This window comes from Condylostylus longicornis, unplaced genomic scaffold (assembly GCF_029603195.1).
Source record: "Condylostylus longicornis isolate FDR11 unplaced genomic scaffold, ASM2960319v2 ptg000112l, whole genome shotgun sequence".
Classification (NCBI taxonomy): Eukaryota; Metazoa; Arthropoda; class Insecta; order Diptera; family Dolichopodidae; genus Condylostylus; species Condylostylus longicornis.
Genome location: NW_026578080.1, coordinates 68,660 through 90,004, shown reverse-complemented (window position 1 = coordinate 90,004; position 21,345 = coordinate 68,660). Strand labels below are relative to the sequence as shown.

The 21,345-nt window shown below is 27.8% G+C and overlaps 1 protein-coding gene across 1 annotated transcript; it reads left to right on the top strand.

Annotated features, from left to right (window-relative positions):
- The first annotated feature begins 1,251 nt into the window (after nucleotides 1–1,251).
- LOC129614571 (uncharacterized protein F54H12.2-like) lies at nucleotides 1,252–2,342 on the top strand. Its single transcript, XM_055529263.1, has 2 exons — nucleotides 1,252–1,351; nucleotides 1,468–2,342. Exons 1-2 carry the CDS (start codon nucleotides 1,252–1,254, stop codon nucleotides 2,340–2,342), a joined length of 975 nt encoding a protein of 324 aa, XP_055385238.1.
- Nucleotides 2,343–21,345: the final 19,003 nt, after the last annotated feature.

Here is a 21,345-nt window from a genome sequence, read left to right as displayed (position 1 = left end):
CAAAGACGTGTTTTACGATCTGCTAAAACAGGTGACACACAAACACAGCTTGATTTTCCCATACGTAAAAGTAAATCGACAAGCACATGGGCAACTTACAGGTAAATGATGAATTTTATGTAACTTTACTAAGTGACTCGTCCATTAACTACTATCCTGAAAACATATTGGCAGCTTTTACAAATAAATTAAATAAACAATTTGCCCTTGATGAAAAATGGAAAGTTGGAATTTCACAAGTGTATGTAAATGATTATGTATCATCCATTTACGGAGAAAACGACGAAAAAAGAATTGCAATTACGATTGGAAGTACAGAAAAAAAATATGAAAACATAGGTACAACTTATATTCCATATAGGAAAGTACAAATCAATTGTGATTGGAAAACTTTTGTTTTACCTACACTCATACAAAATATAGAACCGGATGCAGGATATACAAAAAAGGAATGTGAGCGTCAACTTATATTGCAAATTTTTGATTATATTTTAAGGAACTCAAGTTACATAAAATCTGGAGAACCAACTGAATACACTGGTGAAGTGGTTAAAATATGTGACAGCGATCCAGAAGTTGACATAAAAATAGGTGCCAATTGGTCATAAGAAGTTGACATAAAAACCAATTGGTCAATTGGTGTTTTTATCAAAGAATGTTTTAATCAAATTTTAATAAAATACCCCGATTTTAAAAAATATAAAGACAGAATTGTGCAATTGTACAAGTCTTATTTAGAAACCTTATATTTTATACCAGTAAATAAATCAGATATTATGTTTGTATACAGTGACAGAACCACAAATTATCGGTGACAATACTTTGAGGTGTTTACGAACAATAATAATAAAGAATACATACGAAAATAATTTTTTTGAATTTAAAAATATTCATTATTTTCCAGTTGAAAATAAATTTTTTGATAATATTTCTATTATGTTATGTGATAAATATGGTAAACAAATAAATTTTTCCTATAAAAATTGTATTACATTTCAAAAAAGTATAAATAAAAGGTATTAAGCAAAAATTATATTACTTTTCTATTATATTATGGAACGATTGTATTATAAGTATTATTTAGTTCAATCTGGTAAAGGGCTTGATGATATCGGCCCCTTACTTCATTCTGCCCTTGCCTATCAGAGAGGTCGAGGATTGGGAAGTTTTTTTGAGGGGCTTTTTAAATATTTGAAACCTTTGTTTGTCTCCGGAGCTAATATATTGAAAAATGAAGCAATTAATTCCAGTATGAATGCTCTATCTGATATTGCAACTGGAGCAAATATAAGAGAAGTAGTTCAGGATCGGGGTAAAGAAATTTTAAAAAATGTGAGACGTGGAGCAGTTCGTAAATTAAACGAAATGTATGGATCTGGAAAAAGAAAAAGAAAAACTATAAAAAAGAATAGCAAAAGAAAAAAAGTTGATATTTTTGATTAATTATGATTGAATGTATGAAATCAGAATTGGATATTTTTAGAACAAAGCCAATTCAATCTAGTATTTTAAGATCTGAAGAAGTTTCATACAATCCTATTGTTTCTTTAGATAATCTATCAACTATTGAATTTGTCTCATTAGGTCATGGTGATACATACAGAGATTTATCTTCTACATATCTTAGATTAAAGGTACAAATTGTTAAAAAAGATGGAAACCATTGGAATAACGACAAAGGTGCCGACGGAAAAACATTGCCCCAACCAAGTGTAGTGAATAATCTTCTACACTCAATAATAAAACAGTGTAATGTTCAATTTAACGGAAAAAGTATTACCCCGTTAGATGGAAATTATCATTACAGAGCATACATTGAATCATTATTAAATTATGGTACGGATGCCGCTACTACTCATTTAGAGTGTGCTGGATGGTGTTTAGATAAACCAAACATAGCAAAACCAGATAATAATGGATCAAAAGAACGTCAAAAACTTTATCACAACAGCAATATCGTAGAGCTAAAGGGTAAACTACATTTGGATATGTTTAACCAACCGACTCTTTTAATAAACAACGTTGATGTGAGAATTACTTTAACACTTGAAAAACCAGATTTTTATATTTTTGCAGACGACGCTGATGAATCTCAGTTAAAAATTTTGGAAGCTACATTATTTAGGAAGCACGTAACAATAAACCCAAGTGTGCTACTAGCCCATAATGCTGTTCTAGCAAAATCGAATGCCAAGTACAATTACAAGCGTGTTGAAGTAAAAAGTTTTACAATTCCTTCTAATACATCAACTATTTCACTTGATAATGTCTTCATTGGGCAATTACCCAACACCATAATTTTTTGCCTTACAGAAAATGTTGGCTACTCTGGAAAAAGATAAAAAAATCCATATAATTTTCGACATTTTGATATGTCCCAGTTTGTATTGTATGTAAATGGTGTACAAGTACCAAACACAGAAATTGAAACAAGTTTTTCAGATGAAAATAATTGTCACACTCGTGCATACCATACACTTTTTTCTGGTACAGGAATTTATCATAATGACAAAGGACATCAAATATCAAAATCTATGTTTAGTAGTGGATTTTTCATCTTAGCCTTTGATTTGACACCAGGAAATGAGATATGTCAGGGTCTATTTAATCAAGGTACAATTAGAATTGAGGCAAGGTTATCTAAAGCACAATCATCTGTATTGACTGCTATTGTCTATGGATAATTTGATGCAAGTGTTGAAATTGACAAAAATTGAAATATTTTCACAAACCTATAAATAGAACATTTGCATAAATGGTTTTAATATTCAAGATGATGTCATCGTCTTATGCACTTGTTGATATAACGTTTTGTTGTGACGACAAGAATACCTTATTTGTAAAAGATATTTGTTTAGTTGGGATTCAAAAAAAATGCAAAAAAATTGTAAAGGAATTTTCTTACAAATTTCCAACTAAGAAACTAATATATGAAAATTTTGAAAACTATTCGTTTGGAACTTTGATTAAGGGCAATATAAGCTATGAACTTAAAGAAATATTAAAAAATTTCAATGTGATATTGACTAACGGAAAAACAAAAAAGATTTCATTTCGTATTACATTAAAAAAAACAGTACAGTTTATGATTTAAGTGAATTAAATTTATGAATACTTTAGATATTATAAAATATTTAAATTGCAATAAATATACAAGAAAAAAATTTAGAGGTGTATTTGCTTCAGATCAAATACCAAAAAATCTTGAAAGATCTTCCCTTATAATTATAAATACTGATAAAGCAAAAGATCCTGGTGAACATTGGTTAGCCATATATATTCCAAAATATGGTTGTGTTGAATACTTTGATTCTTATGGAGGTTTACAAATAAAAAGGAAATTTTAAGTTTTTTAAAAGATAAATGTATTGTTTTCAATGACAAACAATTACAAAGCACCTTTTCAGAAGTTTGTGGAGAATACTGTTGCGTGTATGCATGGTATAGATGTTTTGGTATAAGTATGAATAATTTTTTACGTGAATTTAAGAAACGCAACCATATTAAAAATGATCAAATAGTTTTGAGAAAATTTCACAAAATATTTGGAAAGCAGAGTATTCAGACATGTGTTTCTAGAAATCATGTTATATAAAAGATTAAATGTCTCAATTAAAATGCAGTTTAAAAACAAACAGCTAGATCAGCACTACTTAATCAGTGTTTCTTAAAACATGTTGTTGGCGTATACTTATTTTTTAAACAAAACACATACTGTAAAAGTAGTAATAGGATTCCACGTAGAATTATTAGAAGCAACCATTTCAATACACCGTATTGGAAAAAAGGAAATTTTTATAAATTATGAAGATTGGGTGGAATTTTATCAGCAATTTCAAACAAAGTATAAAAAAAATTAAAAATAACAAGGTCTCTTGTCTACAATTTGGAATAAAAACAAAAAATTTACAAACTTTCGTGTTAAGGAACGAAGAGATGGATGAATTTCATATCCTAATCGATTTTATTCATTTGGTAATGGAATACAACCACAAGGCTGAAGAAGGTGTAAAAGACTATGCAAGGAAATATATAAGACAATGTGTAGAAAACAATGAAATCATACTAAAAAGTGAAACTTATATACCATTAGATCGATTTAACTTTCAATGTAATTATTCTAGATTGCGTAGTAGACTATGCTACTAGACTAATATGTATTTTATTTTATTTTTTCTTTTATTTACATTATTTTTGTGTTATTTAAAACATGAGTAATTGTAAAAATAATAAAAAGCAAACATAGAAATACCATATACAGCATAAGACATTTATAGCAATTCCAGCAAAATGAATTTGGTATCTGAACTGCTTCTTCTTCATTATTGAACATAATTGAAACCCCATCCCCTTTTGGTGATTGAGTATCCATTTTATTTCTTTAGTAAAACTGGAAAATTCGTTACAGTTATGCTGCTACGATTATAAATTGATGTATACTAAAGTTTTTATTTGAATCATGCTTAAATATAAAAATACTGACTTTGTTCATTTTATAGAGCTGCAACGGCTTATATAAATAATCGAATCCTTTTTATTTTTCTTATTTTAAAAATGGATGTCAACGAGTTTTTAAATGTATATGATTCTGTTATTTTGGAAGAACATAAGAATCAAATTTTATATTTAAACAATTACTTAAAAACATTTAAACATAAATTACAATTAACTGGTTCGATACACGGAAGCCATTTTACTATTTGCCCTTGGGCGTACGACGATACTACATCTGGATCAGATACTTGTGAATGCTATACAATAAAAAAATACAAAATTAAAGTTGCAAAATTGATTGACTGGTATAAAAAAAATGTCAAAATCCCAAATAATACCGGAGATACATAGACCAGCCAGAAAACGATATCTCAGAAGAAAATTCAAGCAAAAGGGAATAAACGATACGTGGCAAATAGATTTAGTTGAAATGATACCCTACGCTAAATTCAATAAAGGATATAAATACATGTTAACAGCTATAGATATATTTTCAAAATACACTTACGCAGAACCTGTAAAAACAAAAAATTTTGAAAATGTTTTAAACTCTTTAAAATTAATAATTAAAAGATCAAAATCAATTCCCAAAAATATTCAAACTGACAAGGCAAGGAGTTTTTTAATTCAAAATTCCAAAATTATATGAAAGAAAAAGCAATTAATCATTATCACACATTCAGCGAAATGAAAGCATCAATTTTCGAAAGATTTAATAGAACATTAAAAAATGTGATGTGGAAAACCTTTAGTTTAAATGGAAAATATAAATGGTTTGGTTATATACCGTGACTTCAATAATGCGCTTAAGACGTAAAATTTTACAAAGTATCAAATTCCAAAAAGTTTACTAAAAGCTCTTGACATTGTACACTTTTCCAAAATGCGTTTTATACGTAATGGAGACGTAAAATAAAAGTAAATCGGGTATCGAAAAAATCGAGCACGCTTTTCTTATACCTTGTCATATAAATCTCGTACCAGAAATAACCGATAAAATAAACTAGCATATATTTTCAGCAATAAAGTGGTAGCTATCAAGTTTTTTCCAAAATAAAGCATAAGAATGCTATTTTTCCAGTGGTGTGGTAACGTTTGTTAGTTATATAAAATTTAGTGTCATTTGTCATATTTCAAATTCATAAACAAAAAAGTTTTTTGAAAACATTCACGTACATGTTATTTTTAAAATTTGAAAAAAAATGGAAAAAGAGCAGATTTAATATTGATTTAACATTTAATTTTAGCAACTACTTGAACTGTTGCTACTATTAAAATCAATTGAATTATTTACAACAATATTTGCGAACACATTCATTTTTTTAAAATTAACATTTGCACAGAACTTTAAATTGAAATTTTTAAACAAATGTCAAAGTTGTATTGATATGGTAAAAATTGTATTCCAAAATGTATCAAAAGCTTTAGTAGTTTTTTTTACAACGTAAAGGTATTGAAAGCTCTGAGACGGTACTAATACCGTATTAATACCGTACTTAAATCTTTTTTAAAGCATTATTGAAGTCACGGATATTTTATCATCATTAATACAGAAGTATAATTCAACAAAACATAAGAAAATAAAAATTTCGCCTGAAGAAGTTACAAAGAAAAATGAACAATATTTATTAAGAAATATCTATATAGAACTAAAAATTTTTCAAAAAAGTAAATATAAAATTGGTGATTATGTAAGGATAAATAAATACAAAAATCATTTTGAAAAAGGTTATCAACCTAACTGGTCTACTGAGATTTTTAAAATCGCTAAAGTAAATAAAACATATCCCATTACATATCAATTAGTTGACTATAAAGACAATACTATTTCTGGTGGTTTCTATAAGAAAGAACTTACTCCTGTTAAATATCCTGATGCTTACCTAGTAGAAAAAATTATTAAAAAACAGAGAAATAAAGTTTTCGTAAAATGGTTGGGGTTTAGCGACGATCATAATACATGGATCAATAAAGATAGTATTATTTAAAACATAGTACATATTATATACATAGTTTTATTTTTCGACCTTTGTGTAATAATAAAAATTGGAGAAAGTAATTCTTTTGTTTGTTTTTTTATTTTTTAGTTTATTTTTATATTTTTATTTTTTACAAATTTAGTTTTGTTTTAACCTCTTATATCCGTAAGGAAGGGAGCTACCACCAACAGCAAAGTTGCGTTTTTCTGATTTCGGTTGATATACTTTTATTTGCGGAACCGTTAGTACTTTGTGTTCTTTGTTGTGCCCAATATTTTGTGATAATATATAAATTTCGTTGTCTGCTTTGGGGTTTAACACAGATTCTTTGATTGTGTTAAAATTAATTTTTTGGGAAGCTTCATAATTTAAACAAAAACCCTTAACTTTACATATAATTTTTTCTTCTTTATCTTTTGTACTATATACTTTAAATGAAAAATTTTTGGGGCTACCGCTTACAAATTCTGTTATGTAGCTATCTTTACCATAACATTCTAACTCATCTGTCATGTCACCAATAAAATTTCCTACTGAAGGTTCATAGTCCCCTTTACGACTGATGTATACTACGGAATCAGTATCGTAATATAAGACTCTTTCTTGAAGTTTTTCTAAGTAACTGTACAATTTTAATCGCGCCTGAGTTGTTGTGTAGCAATACACACATTAACTGTTGGTAAGGAATCCATTACTTCTTCCTTGTACTGCCAATTAACTATAATGTTTTCTTCTTTTACCGGAAAAATATAACAAACTTCTATAGATGGGTTTGTTTACAGGTTGTACAATTCTCTAGGCTGGTTAATGATTGATGTTTTTTGTAAATTTTCTCTTTGACCAAATTTGTCCCAAAATGAATTTAACATTAATTTGTCAAATGATCTTAAGCCAGGATTGTTGGAAACCTTTTCATGTTCCAATTGAATATCTTCTTTATCAAAAAAATCTTTAACATAGTTTTCTTTTTCGTTATTAGTGACACATTTAGATGGCCAGCCTGAAGCTTCTTGTTTAATTTTAATAAATTTGTTCATCATATTTGTAAATAAGTCCTGTGTATCCATGTTTTTATCATATTTTGTAGTTTGGTATTCCCAAACTTCATAAATTTCTAACATTTTATAACCTTTTTCAATAGCTTTTACAACTTCGTCAATTACCCATGTTCCTATTAAAGCTCTTTCCTCATCTGAATGTGGACAACATTCTTCAAGCCATTTTTCTTCACTACAACTTCGACATTATGAAAACATTAACTTGTTGTTTTGTTTTAGTGGGAGAACGGGATGTAGTAAGTTCGTTGGTGGTAAAATTTTACATTTAAGAATTCCGTCCATGTTATTTAGTTTTAGAGTAGAACAAATACTTTCCCCGACATAAATTTGCGGGTGACCAATAGGAAATTTTCCGTACTTGCAAACCCAAGGGTATAACGAGCAAATGTCTATATATTTTATTTTTTCTTTCTCTTTACATTTATAATAGTTGTAGACATTTCCTGTTCGTCCTCCATAAAAAGCATCTCGAGGATTCAATGGTGCATGTTGCACTAACGGATGATTTTTTAAATAACTTGCTTCTTCTTTACTATTTAATGAATTAAATTCACATGCCATATTTCAATAACATCGTAACCTAATTTTCGTAATCTTTCAGCTTTTTTAATAGTTCTTTCATACCTCGTGTTCATTGTATCATTTGAATCGTCTTGCAAACTGTTATTTCGGTTATGTGGTATACAAGTAGGGTGTCCATGATAATAACAACTGTAAAATTCAAAAACTTGATTAGTTTTTGAACAAAAACCGTCCACTTTTATACCGTTAACAAATGATTCTTTCTGTTTTGCTGTTTGTCTGATGTTAATATTTCTGTTTTCTTCTTCCCATACTAACCATTGAATAGCCACTTTTGATTGATTGTCTGAGTTTCTGTATCTATGTTTAGGATTTAAACTAATTGTGTCCTCTTTTAAAAAATTTCTTCTAAATGCAAGATTGCATGCAGATGCAATTGTTGTTGCTTCTAGAAATGGTTCAACATTACACTGCTTCAAGAACATTTCTCTGAATTTTAAACAAGATTGTGTTAAAATGGTAACGTCATTGACACAGTATTCAATAATTTCTTTTTTAATGTTAAACATTTTATTTTTATTTTCTTCATACCATTTTAAGAAGGTTTCACGCTCATCTACTTTCATGTCGTTTGGATTGTAATATTCTACAGAGGGTAATTGCCCAATATAATTTTCATTTTTCGCTGTGTTAAAAAGATGCGGAAAATACCCTTCCTTCATATTAAATTGTAGATCAAAAGCTTTTGGTAATTTCGACAAAGCCATTGGAAAATAATTTAACGAATCTATAAATTTTATATTTCCCAATAGCATCATTAATACTTTTGTACCCCTCATTATCAGCTTAGTTTGTAAGGATGTTTTTTCTAAAATAAAATTCAAAATAAACTGATGATCGAAAGCTTATCCATTGTGTGCAATTACTATAATATTTTTAAATTTTTTTCTCATTTCCAATATGTAGTTAAGAAAAGTTTCTATAATATTTCCTTTTTCAATTATTTTTCTTCTAATTTTGCAATTTACGCATAAATATAAAGATACAATATCAATACACTGATCGCAGCTTTGCCCAAAAACACATAAAGTTGTTTCATGTTGTTTAATGACTGTTTTATTATTTTTTCACAAGTTTTTCTTCAAAAATCTTTTCTTGTTTTGTTTCTAAATCATAAAAAATGAACAAGAAATTTTTTAAATTGGGTTGATATTTATTTGGTTGGATATAACATAAATGGTTACTTTCCACGTACTTATTGCATATTTTACAAAAATATTCACCACAAATGTGTTGTCTATCTTTTTTGTAAACCTTTAAACATTTGAAATATTTATGTATTAGTTCGCAAATATTTAATGTAGTTGAACTAGAACTTTTGTGGTTATCAAAACATTCTTGACCATTAAATTTTCTGTTACAATCATTACACATAATATTTTTCAAATTTTTATCACATGGTGGTGATTTTTGACAACACGGGCATGATCCAGTACATCTATGTCCATTTTTGTTATTATACGCTACATGACAATCTTCACAATAATATATACAACTGAATGCTGCTGAAAGTGACGTAATCACGTTGTAATGGTTTTTGTGAAATAAAAGATTTAATTTTTTCCCTGTTCTTAATCCTTCAAATATTACATCTTTTCCTTTTGTACCATATTTATATACTATTATTTTATAATTAGATAGATGTTTTTGAAATTTGCTTAGTTCGATGACCCCGCAGCCTTTGCTAGGAATTGTAAGACCTGCATTTTCAATAAGTTCTGTGGCTTTTTTCGTTTGCAATTTTGAATTACTTTTTATTATTTGTTTATAATCTACAGATTTTTCGACTTGATGAATCGCTACAATTAAAGCTCGAGGCAAGCATAAATTATCTCTGTTTGAAATTGTTATAACTCCTCTACGGTGTTTGCATTCGTCATCAAAATTTGTGTATTTTAAAGTTTTACCGGTTCCTTGTGGTAATTTAACACATGTTGCTGTTATACAAAGTTTATCAGAGCTTAAACCTTCAGAGTTACTCTAGAAAATATTTGATATGATGTTCCACACGTCTTCAAATTTAAGCTCTCTCGTCTCCTGGAATTTCACCCATCCCGGTCCTCTGTGTTCAAAACTTTCATCGCAAAATGTCAATCCTATTTGATCTGTGGGGTCAACTCCTTCAAGAATGTATTTCAAAACTTGTTCAATTGCGTTTTTGAACCAATCAATTGGCTCTAGCTGTGAAGGTGCTGCTTTAACTTTAAATTTTATTACGCGACCTTGAATATTGAACCGTTTTACGACGGATATGTTTTCACTTTCGATGGTATACGCCTTTTAATTTTCTCGAAAAGATTGTAGAAATTTTTTTAAAACAAATTGGCGCGCCATGTTTTTATTGGAAAATACGAAAGTATACTGGCTGTAAACGGATTAAAATTTATTATATTAGTAATAAAAAAAAAAACTAATTGTTACATTGTAGCAAAATCATATTTCAGTTAATTAAACTTATAACCATTAAAAATAGAAATATTCAGGTTTAATCATCTGAAATGTATAAAAATAAATGATGATTTCTAATTCTAATAAAGATAAACACCAAATGCGGTGCAATGAATTGTATTGTACACTTCAAAATTATAGTTTAATCGTGATACATAATTTATGGTTTAAGAATTTTTTTTCGGCTTTAGATCCTGTTTAAAGAAAAAATCCTTTAACAACTTTGTATTGAAACTATTTTAAAAATAAGAAAACTTGCAACATTGTGATTTTAATCATCTTAAAAAAATTATCCTGTCATTTTGTAATAAAATTAATTATGATTTCTAATTGAAAAAACTGTAATGCATATAATTGTATTTGATTATGGAAGATTTTATATGCTCAGTTTTTGTATAAATACTCTTAGAATTTTCTAAATATTCAACAGTCGCATTTCTATTATCAAGAAAAAATATATATCAATACCTAATAGAAATGGAATCGCTTGACTTGACCTATGAAGAAAGCCAAATTTTGATGACTACCCCAAAACGGAAAAGGGTGAGTCATCAAAAGGCAGAGCTGAATCAACAACAACAACAACAGCAACAATGTCATCAACAACAACAACAACCGCAACAACAACCGCAACAACAACAGCAACAACATCATCAACAACAACAACCGCAGCAACAACAGCAACAGCAAAAATATCATCAACAACAACAAGACAGCATCCAAATTTTGGATTGTTTTTCAATTGGGTTTGATGAATCTCAGGCCCAAAAAGAAAAGGAGGATCCAGATATAGATCTCATACGTATTTTTAACAGTTAAACGGTTGTTAAAAAATACTTAACGGTTCAACAAATGGACCGAAATGAAAACTCTGCCTTAGAAGGCATAGAAGAAAAATTGAGTAGAAATACAAAAAAACCATATTGGGTGTTTGTAACCCAAAATAATTACATTTTCATGCCTGACAATTACGTCAAGATTTTTAAATTAAATAAAAATTACCTTCATTTGGTGAATTCAGGGAAATTCATCATAAAAACAACAGATAATAAAAATTTAAAATTGTCAAAAATATAAATAATTTTAATTATTTAAGTATTTAAGGAATTTAATTTTTTTTGTTTAAAAATGAAAATAAAAATAAGTAAAATGAAAGATTTGTATTTTATTTCAACTTTCAGGTATTTTTTTTATTTTCCTAGGTTTTTTTTAATTTTTTCAGATATGAGTTATGGTCGAAATAAATTTCAATTACAATAAAAATAATTATGTGTTTTTAAATGTTTCATAATTTTTCTTTTTCTATAGGTTTAGATTTTATGTTATGAAATCTGTTGCTTCCATAAGAAAAAAGAACAATATTTAAATCTATTTTTTTGTTGTTTTTCAACATACAAATAATACCAATATACTTAGTACCAGGCTCTCAGAAAATTTAAAAAATACGACATTTTTAATATATGACTTAAAAAGATGCTTTATTTTTTTCTTCATTCTGCTTTTATAAAAACAACAATCAAAACCAGATCATTCTTTACATATCACTTTTAAGCCTTCAACATTTTTTTCTTGTTTTACAAAGAATCGAACAAGAATTTCATTCCTTCTATTTCCTAAACTTAACCTTAAGTAACTACATATATATGAATAGATATGTATGTTATGCATCATAAAATGCATTGAAATATTTTCATATTTCTTTTTACCTTTTAACGCGAAAAATTAAACAACAGAAGCAAAACAAAACAAGAAAAGCAATACAAGATGTAATTAATCATAAGATATAAATAAATGTTATCTTATTGCATTTTTCTACACTCTTGTTCAAAATAATAAAAAAGTTGTGGTAGTAGTATTCTTACACATGGTAACTATATAAAAATAATACTACTCTTTTCATGATATTCCGTTAACATTATTTATAAAAACATTCTCTTTATTCCCAACTTCCTGAACTCTTTACTTCAAAGCTAGGTCTACGACCTTAAAAACAACTTCCGCCATTAACTAACACTTGCTCGACGATACCAACGCCACACAACTCCTCGAACCAACAACAATCAAAGGGTCATGACATACTTACACATCAATCATGCAAGGTCTCAAGTACGCTGAACTCGGACAAGTAAACAACTAGTAAAAACAAAAACAATGCGGTGCGCAAGCAACTAGCTACAATAATAAGACCTAAGGTAGAAGGAAAATAAAAATTATAGGTACCTCAATGTAAATATAACAAGTTTTTTCCTTTTTTACTATCAAGGTAAAATTAAAAATACGTACCTTCTGATATTTCTGATTACCTAATACTATTTTTAAAATATTTAATTTAAATTTCCTTATCTGCTGGACAACTCCGGCAAAGGAAACGCACATGTAAACAAATCATGCAAAGTCTCAAGTACGCTGAACTCGGACAAGTAAACAACTTGCTTTGCAACCTTTGACCTACTTTATAGTTCATTTACCTGGCGGGCATCTCAGCTTCGTACATTCATATGTACATGGGTCATGACACACTTAAACAAGTCATCTACCTATACCAGGAAATAAACGACCCGTTATACAGGTCATGACACACTTTAACAGGTCATCTACCTATACCAGGAAATAAGAAAGTGAAAGTGGGGCGTGCGATATGAGCTGATTTTTTCCCAGCACAAAGACACCCAATACCTACACATCTGTCATTGAAACATCAACTTCTGGAGTATGCTTTCTAACTCCCAGGATAGTTAGCCCTAGGCTTCCTTCCATCCTTACCGAAAGGAACTGCACTTCCTACGTTTCATACCTCCTCTTCATTTGAAAGTTTCCTTTGGAACCCACCTGCGGAAACTCCCCCGTCGGTCGAGTATTTTCTGTAGGAACTTCTGCGCGTGTGTAGGAACTTGTAAAAACCCCATTCAGAGATCGTGTATGGTGATTTGTTAGTTGACTTTTTGGTTTGTGGGGTGCATTATTAAGTTTTGTGATCTCAGGTAACTTACTGATCTAATTAACTTTTCCTATATGTTACGTGAAATCATACTAAAGAATCACTCATTCTGTAATGCATCTCATCTTCATTTCATTTTTTTTTTATTTTTTTACCATCCCATCTCTTTGTGGTAAATGTGGAGAAAGGGTTGAGAGAATGCAGCTTTCAATTAACTGCGTTTTTTATAATAGCTTACTATACGCTATTTGTGAAAATCTCACACAAACGGAACTTAAATACTTACAAAAAAGTTCAACAGAAATCAAATGTAGTTATTGCATTGCAGCTCATCCTTTATCTATTATCATGTGTAGTGATGTTGCTGCCTCGCCTACTACAAAAAAGATCCTTTATATGCATGCTATACTACTACACTAATATGATACTACGGAGACATACATGGTGATGTCACGTTGAATACTCCATATCAGATAAAAAGAAATGAAAGAAATATTAGTTGAAAACAACAAGAAAATAGAAATATTAGTTGAAGAGAAGTTATTGCTGCATAAGAAAATTGCTTCTCTTAAGCGCAAATTAAATATTCTGGAAAAAATTATGTTGACGTAGTAGGTACTCGTATGCTAGTAATAAAAATAGAGAAAATGTTAAAACTACGGTTTTATCTCCGTTCTCTGATATTTTGGTAAAATCAATGAGAATTTTATTTCGAGCTGTTATACAAACAATTTATCAACCATACGCAACTCTCAAAGCATTATTAATGTCAAACTTATATTTGATATAAGTTAACAAATTATCAAGCAACATAAATATTCTAAGAAAAACAATTTATCAGCGGAAATTTTCGGTGCATTTATTAGTGATGTCCTAACTCCTTATTTCAGATCGTTATTTAAGAAAACTCAGAAAATAAAGAAAGATAAGAAATTTAAGTATCTGTGGATTAGAAATTTCAATATTTTTTTGCGGAATAAAGAAGATGAACCATATGTTTCAATTAGTGTTTTGAAGATTTTACTAAACTTTAGCCAATTGATATATTAAATTTTGTTCTTTTTATTGTAGCATTCCAGTTGCTCATTTTTTCTTTTTCTCTTTTGATTTTTTTTTGTATAAAATTTTTAATTTTGTTTTATTTTGGTTTTTACGTTACTAATAGATTTTCGCATGAATAATATGAATTTGAATAATAATGAAGTTTACAATTTTACATCATAATATTCGTAGTAAGAAAGTGAATTGTGCTTCTTTAATTACTAATTTGGTATTAATCGAAAATACTGTCTGATTTAATTTTTGTTATGAGAACGATATTATAATTTAATTTTTGTTATATATGAAAACGAAAAGGATAATTACTGTATGTACCTACCTAGTCGTGTGTGCTCGCATTGCAAGCCTTGCTAGTTTATGTCTGCAGTTTTGAAATTGTGTTCCATTCTGTGTCTTCCTTCAAAAATACACCCGTAATATACATATAGATACAGATATGTTTTCCTAATATTTTATAAGATAAAACTTAAAATAAGAAATGTTCTAAATAATTACGAAAAAGTACACAATTAAACAAGATTTGCCAGATGAACTTCTTTTGATAATTTTATTTTTTTTAAATGAAATTAAAAAAGCCTTAACCTTACAAATCAATATCAGCGAGTTTCCGTTCTAAATATGGTGTCATCCTGAACGTATGCAATAATGTATATGGGGGTTGCAGATATGAGTGTAATCCTAAAAGTATGCAATAATGAATATGGGGGTTGTAGATATAGATTATATGGGGTTTTAGATATGGTATTATCGCATACGTTTAGTATAGCACTTGTGGTTGTTGTTTTATGTAAAAGTAAGCGGTAGGGTGACGTTGAGGGTATGCAATGATAAAAATGGAAGTAAGGATTTTGAAGTATGATTGATAGTAGAGCGCCACATTGCGAGTAGAATTCGTTTTATTTGTTATACAGTGCCACAACGTTACGAGTGTGAATTAGCTTTTTAAAATTGAGTTGTCTCGGTTAAAAGTAGGTAAAATTGTAAGTAAGAAATATTTTTTTATTTTAAATATTGACTGAAGTATTTAATATTTAGAATTAAGTATGGAATATTGATTGAAGTATTTAATATTTAGAATGAAGTATCCAAAATTTGTAGAGGGGTTGTTGTGTCGGTTAAAAGCAGGTAAAATTGTAAGTTTTTTAACAAAGACGTTAAATTTAAAATCTTTTCAAAATTTGAAAAACTTGATGTGATATTTTAAGCTTTTTGTCTTGATTAAAAAGAAAGCTCTTAAATTTAATTTTTTTTAAATTTAAAAGTAAACAATATTATTAAGTGTTTTATATTGGGAGGTAAAGAAAAACCGTTAAATTTAAAATCTTTTTAAGATTAAAAAATTATTAAAGCTTGAATGGTAGGTTTAGAATTATTTTATGTGAAAACTTTAATCTTCCTTAATTATTTTATGTGATTTGTAATCTTCTGAAGTTAAATTATTAACTGTATTAAATCATTAACTATATAACTACTTTCGCATTCCTAATATCTTTATTTTGTAGACTTTCAATGAAATACATTTTCGACCTTAGACCTATAAATTCAGCTATAATTTTTCCACTCATTTCATCTTTAAATAACTTTATACTTTTTTATTTACTTGCGGAAAATTAAATAGGATATCTTTTTCATAATCTGATTTGTCAAATAATCTGTTAAATATGGGCCTTATATCATTATAAAAATCATCTGTGGTGATTGTGTAAATAAAACTATCAGTTTATTAAGCATTAAATTATTTTGAAACCTTGGCTTCATAAAATTATAGTGAAATTTATACATTAAAATTTTCCATTGATCTAAAATTGTAAAACCTATATAGATTGGTTTATTGTAATCTTCTTTTGTTTTATTTAATTCTACTGCTGCTAGAATAAATTTAAAAATTGAAACGCTATTATAATTAGGTTTTGCTATTAGATCTCTAAGTCCTAAGTGTCTTCTTTTGCTTTCCGATGAATCAGCAATATACACTTCTCTTCTGTTATCAACATTTTCCATGGTTTTACCAGACACGGAATTATTCATTAATTTGAAAAAGTTTTTATCAAAAAAATTTTGAGTATTTGTATATCATATTTAGTATTTAAATCAATGTATTTTTTTACCTCAAAATCAATCCATTTTCAAGACACTGCTTAAGATTTCTATAGTGGATTACATAATTTTTCTTATTTTTTAAATTAGTTAATAATTTTTTGTTTTTCCATTTGGACAAAAGGATAAGTCATTATGAAGATCATGAAGACCCTTGAGGTAATCTAAATCTACTTCTAAGATACAACTAATATTTGAATCATCAGATATTAATGAAACATTTATGATATCAGATAACAATGAAAAGAAAAATCTTTTGTAACTTTTTGTTTTTATTGTTTTTCCTTTTTTTTTAATAAATTTACATAACTTGTGTACTTCAGTGCAACGCAGAAATTTAATCATCTCCTTCGAGACTTTGTGGCACACATAACAATAGGGACCATATATCATAATGAAGTACCTTGCTTCCTCCTTGCTGTCACATTGCGCCGTAAAGTAGAATGTTTGCCTCGACGCAATTTTTGAAGCATCGTTCGTACATGATTTTTTCCTTGTGATACTTGGCAAGTGTTTGCAAAGTCATCATCACCACTGAATATTGAGGAGCGTGTGTCGTAAAATTTGTAAAATATGATGAATGTTTTTCCAATAGCAATAGCTTCTACAAGTTGGTAATTGTTGGGAAAACCTTCATCTGTATAGCCTTGCATAGTGATGTCTGCTATGGTAGGCATTTTCTTTTTATTGAAATGAATTTCTTAATTTTTTCTTAATTTTTGAGGCTAAACTAGTAAAATATTAAAATAATATTTCTAATTTATACTTTTTTCTGCAAAGATTTTTCTGTGGTTAAATTGAAAAAAGTCTGATAAAACTTTAGAATATTATGTTCTTAAACTTCTTGATTAAAAACATTTTGTATTTTAGTAAGAAATAAAAACACAAAAAAGTAATTTGTTTTCTTTATTTTGATATTTTATAGTGATCCTAAGCATAAGTATCATAACATAACTCTAATATAAGTATAACTCTATCACTTAATATAAAACGCTTATTATCATTGTATTTTAGAGAGACTTCATTCAAAGTCTGAGTGTATGCATTATGCAGATCAGGAATCACCAATTTTAATATCTTTCCCTTTATTGATATTTATTTATTATATCCAATGTCCATTGACTTAAATAAAATTTTTTTTCACGCAATTATAAATTAAAAATGAAATTTTACATAATTATAATTAAAGCATATACTATATGTATGATCTAATGTAAAAAAAGCTGACATAAATAATAGTTTTTTGTAAACAAATTTTTTTCTATGATTCAAAGCAATTTCTTTGGATTCAAATTCAAAGCATTGCAGCTTACACTATGCTTATCTAACATTTATTCTATATCAACTGTCAGTGTATATCTGTATACACATTCTTATACATGCACTAATGTCTTTATATCTAACAAGTCCCAATACTCAATTTTTTTTACGAAATATTACGAATTTTTGGCTTCGTTGCTGGTTTTTTCTTTAAATGCCACTGATCGTGTCATATTTTTTATAATTTTTTTTTTTTTAAGTAAAAAAGAGTTTAATATTTTAAAAAATCTCAGGATATTATACACATTTTTTAAAAAGCTTCCCATTTAAATTCTATTGCACGAAAAAGAAAGAAACATAGAACGAAAGAAAAAATGAAAAAAAATTTCCAATTCATATTTCAGTATGGTTTCAAATGTTAATGAGGAAGGATGTATGATTTCTTGTGCACATTTTGTATTTCCCAATAAGGTAAGTTGAGTAGTGTCGGCTAATAAAAGTGTTTTTAAAAGTAATAAAGGTTGACACATTTCAACAATTTTAATTATCTCATTTCGGTTATTTATACGTTACTTATAAAATTATTTCAAATTTCAGTTAGTTTTTAAGTTATTAAAAATAAATATGTATGTACATACTTCCAATAATTTTTTTTTTAAATAATTATTTTAAAACTATTTCAAACATGTTATATTGAGTGCTTCAAAAATTTTGCTGTGCTCTTTTTTCATATTTTATTAGCGGGTAAACAAGGTCCCTGCATGTGTATGTATGACCTTTCTTAATTTTAAACGGAAAGAATATTACATAAAGAACAAAAATTTTAAAATAAACACATTCTTATTAATTCGGCAACTATGATGTTGTATTAGTAAAATTCATAATTTAATTAGTGCAATAGGCACAATCCTGTAAATATATATGTTCTTGTTATTGTGTGTTTCAATAGTAGATTGTATGTAGCAATCAATGTAAACAAAACAAATACTTAGTAATCATGTGAATTACAGTATAAGCAATGTAGAGAACATTTCGTCGGCAATTTCTTCATGCCTCTGTAGCTCAGTTGGTAGAGCGTCCGCCTAGAAAGCGGTAGGTCACTGGTTCGAGTCCAGTTCGAGGAGAAAAATTTTTTTAATGAATTTTTCTGCCTTTAACTCGTTCCTTTGATTACGTCATCCATCTGTTCTGCAGTTGCAAGAAGAAATTTCCATTAAGATAAAATAAAATACCTGTTATTTTACAGTCAGAATTTTTGAGTCATTTGGTAAAATACCATTTATTTAAAAAATAAAAAAATATTCAAATCCGGTCATAAAAATATATGATTGTTTTTTCCAAACATTTTAAATATTTTTTTTCTTAGGTAATTGATATAAATGATAGTAAGCTTTTAATATTTTTTCAAATAAAAATAGAGGTAAAATTTTGAAGTTTATATAAAATTTGCATTTGACAAAAAATATTTGATTGTATTTTAGATATTATTTTCTAATTCCCTCTTCAAATTTTTTCTTTACTATGTATTTATATCAATATTTAAGAATTATATTTCATTAATTATATTTTCAACTTGACACCACAGTTACTCCCCATATCTTGAGTTAACTTACCCTATGAGAAAAAAAAGCTGCTCACTTAAAAATAATGAAATGCTTTCAGTAACATACAAAACTTTGAAGGCGAAGGATGTGCTTGTTGCTTTTCCGTTTTTTTTTTTAAATTTTAAAATAATTATCAATGAAAATATTAATATATTTTTTTGATTTTTCAAATATATTTTCTAAATTTTACCTGTTTTATAATAAGTGCGAATTTATTTTAATATTTCCTCTCTGAGCATTGGGACTTGTTAGATATAAGGACATTACATGCACATACTGTTTTTGCGCTGTTAAAGTGAATATCAAATTATAGCATATTTTCCTATCTCTTTTTGAGAAAAACCTAATTATGGCACCTATACATGATTATTAATACGAATAAATATAATATGTAAGTATTCTTGACATCCAAATTGCAAATGTAATCGCAAACCTAGCGCTGGTAGAGCGTGCGAAAGCTATGTTTAAGAAGAAAACTTGTTGCTTTGTAAAAAATATAAATTTGTTTATAATTTGCATTTTGGATAAAAATTTAGTTATTATTGTCATATCATTTTTTTTAATACGCATATTATAATAATCTTGATGCTTTTTTAATTTACTTACCTTTCGTTTTTTAAAATTTCAAAGACTCAAAAACACTTAACCAAATACCAATGCAAACTAAAAAAAATTATCTGCGCTAGAAGTACCAGCTTGTTTTGCGGTGGCAAAATCTGAAAAATGCAATATGGATCATATAACATTATCAACATTTTTAGGTTTGTAACTTGAATCTTGTCACATTGCTTATATTACGATTTATTTGCAGGTATGTGCGTGTGTGGATATTAGACAATGAGATCAGTATAAAATCTACAATTTACAAAGAAAAATAATCATAGTTCTCGGATGATGTACATAGTAGAATAACAGATTGATATAGTAAAATGACTTACTTTTTATTTTGTTTGTTTTGATCCTACTGTGAAGGTTTTCTAATGGCATTTCACAATTTTTTGTTGCATTAATCATTAGTTTTATATTATACGTATAGTACATAGGCGTAAAATATGAAAATCAAAAGCTTTCAACATTGTAAAAGTGCGATTTGTATAATTTATTCTCGTCAGCACTTGTGCTATTTTAGATATAAATTCTGTTATGAATAAAGGAATAATATGATAATATTTTATATTGAAAATATATTAGTAATCAATGAAGAAGGTATAAAGATTATACCTTTTAGATTATACCAAAAGGGGGTAGAAGAAAAAACGGCGTAGATTTAAAAAGATTACTGATATCTCTAAAACAAATAAATTTTTATTAGGTATAATTTATTTAAAATATTATTCAATTATATCTATTTTTTTCAGCTTTACAATAATTGATAGCTATTTGTATTATTATAATTGCCAGCTATTTGTGATTTTTAATCTGTCAACTAATTCATTTGGAACATCCCAGCTAGTACTTTGCTTTGGAGTTTCCAATATGGAAAGTTGCATTAAAAAATTTGGTATAGCTAAAATTCCTGCTGATTTGATATACATATCCTATTCTATTGCTATTAGCTAAATCTTTAATATCCTTGTCAGGTGCATCTTTTTCCAAATATTCTTGCTTAGGTAAATTAGTTAAGTGTTGATTTGTAATGGTAGTAGTTAGCTCATTAATGGATCTCACAATAGTTTTAAATGTTTTCTTTAAAGCATTTTCTTCTGTTATTTTTTGAACATTTACAACACTATATTTTTTACGTAAATATTTTCTGATTTTAATCAACGTATTTATATTAATAACATGTTACGAAGCGTAATTGCTTCATAAAAACAAAGTTAGGT

Excerpts from the sequence above, each read along its gene's own strand:
- LOC129614571 (XM_055529263.1), top strand. The coding sequence starts at position 1,252 with ATGAATGCTCTATCTGATATTGCAACTGGAGCAAATATAAGAGAAGTA. Across the intron at positions 1,352-1,467 it reads TGTGAGACGTGGAGCAGTTC|AATTGGATATTTTTAGAACA; the intron begins GTAAATTAAACG and ends GTATGAAATCAG.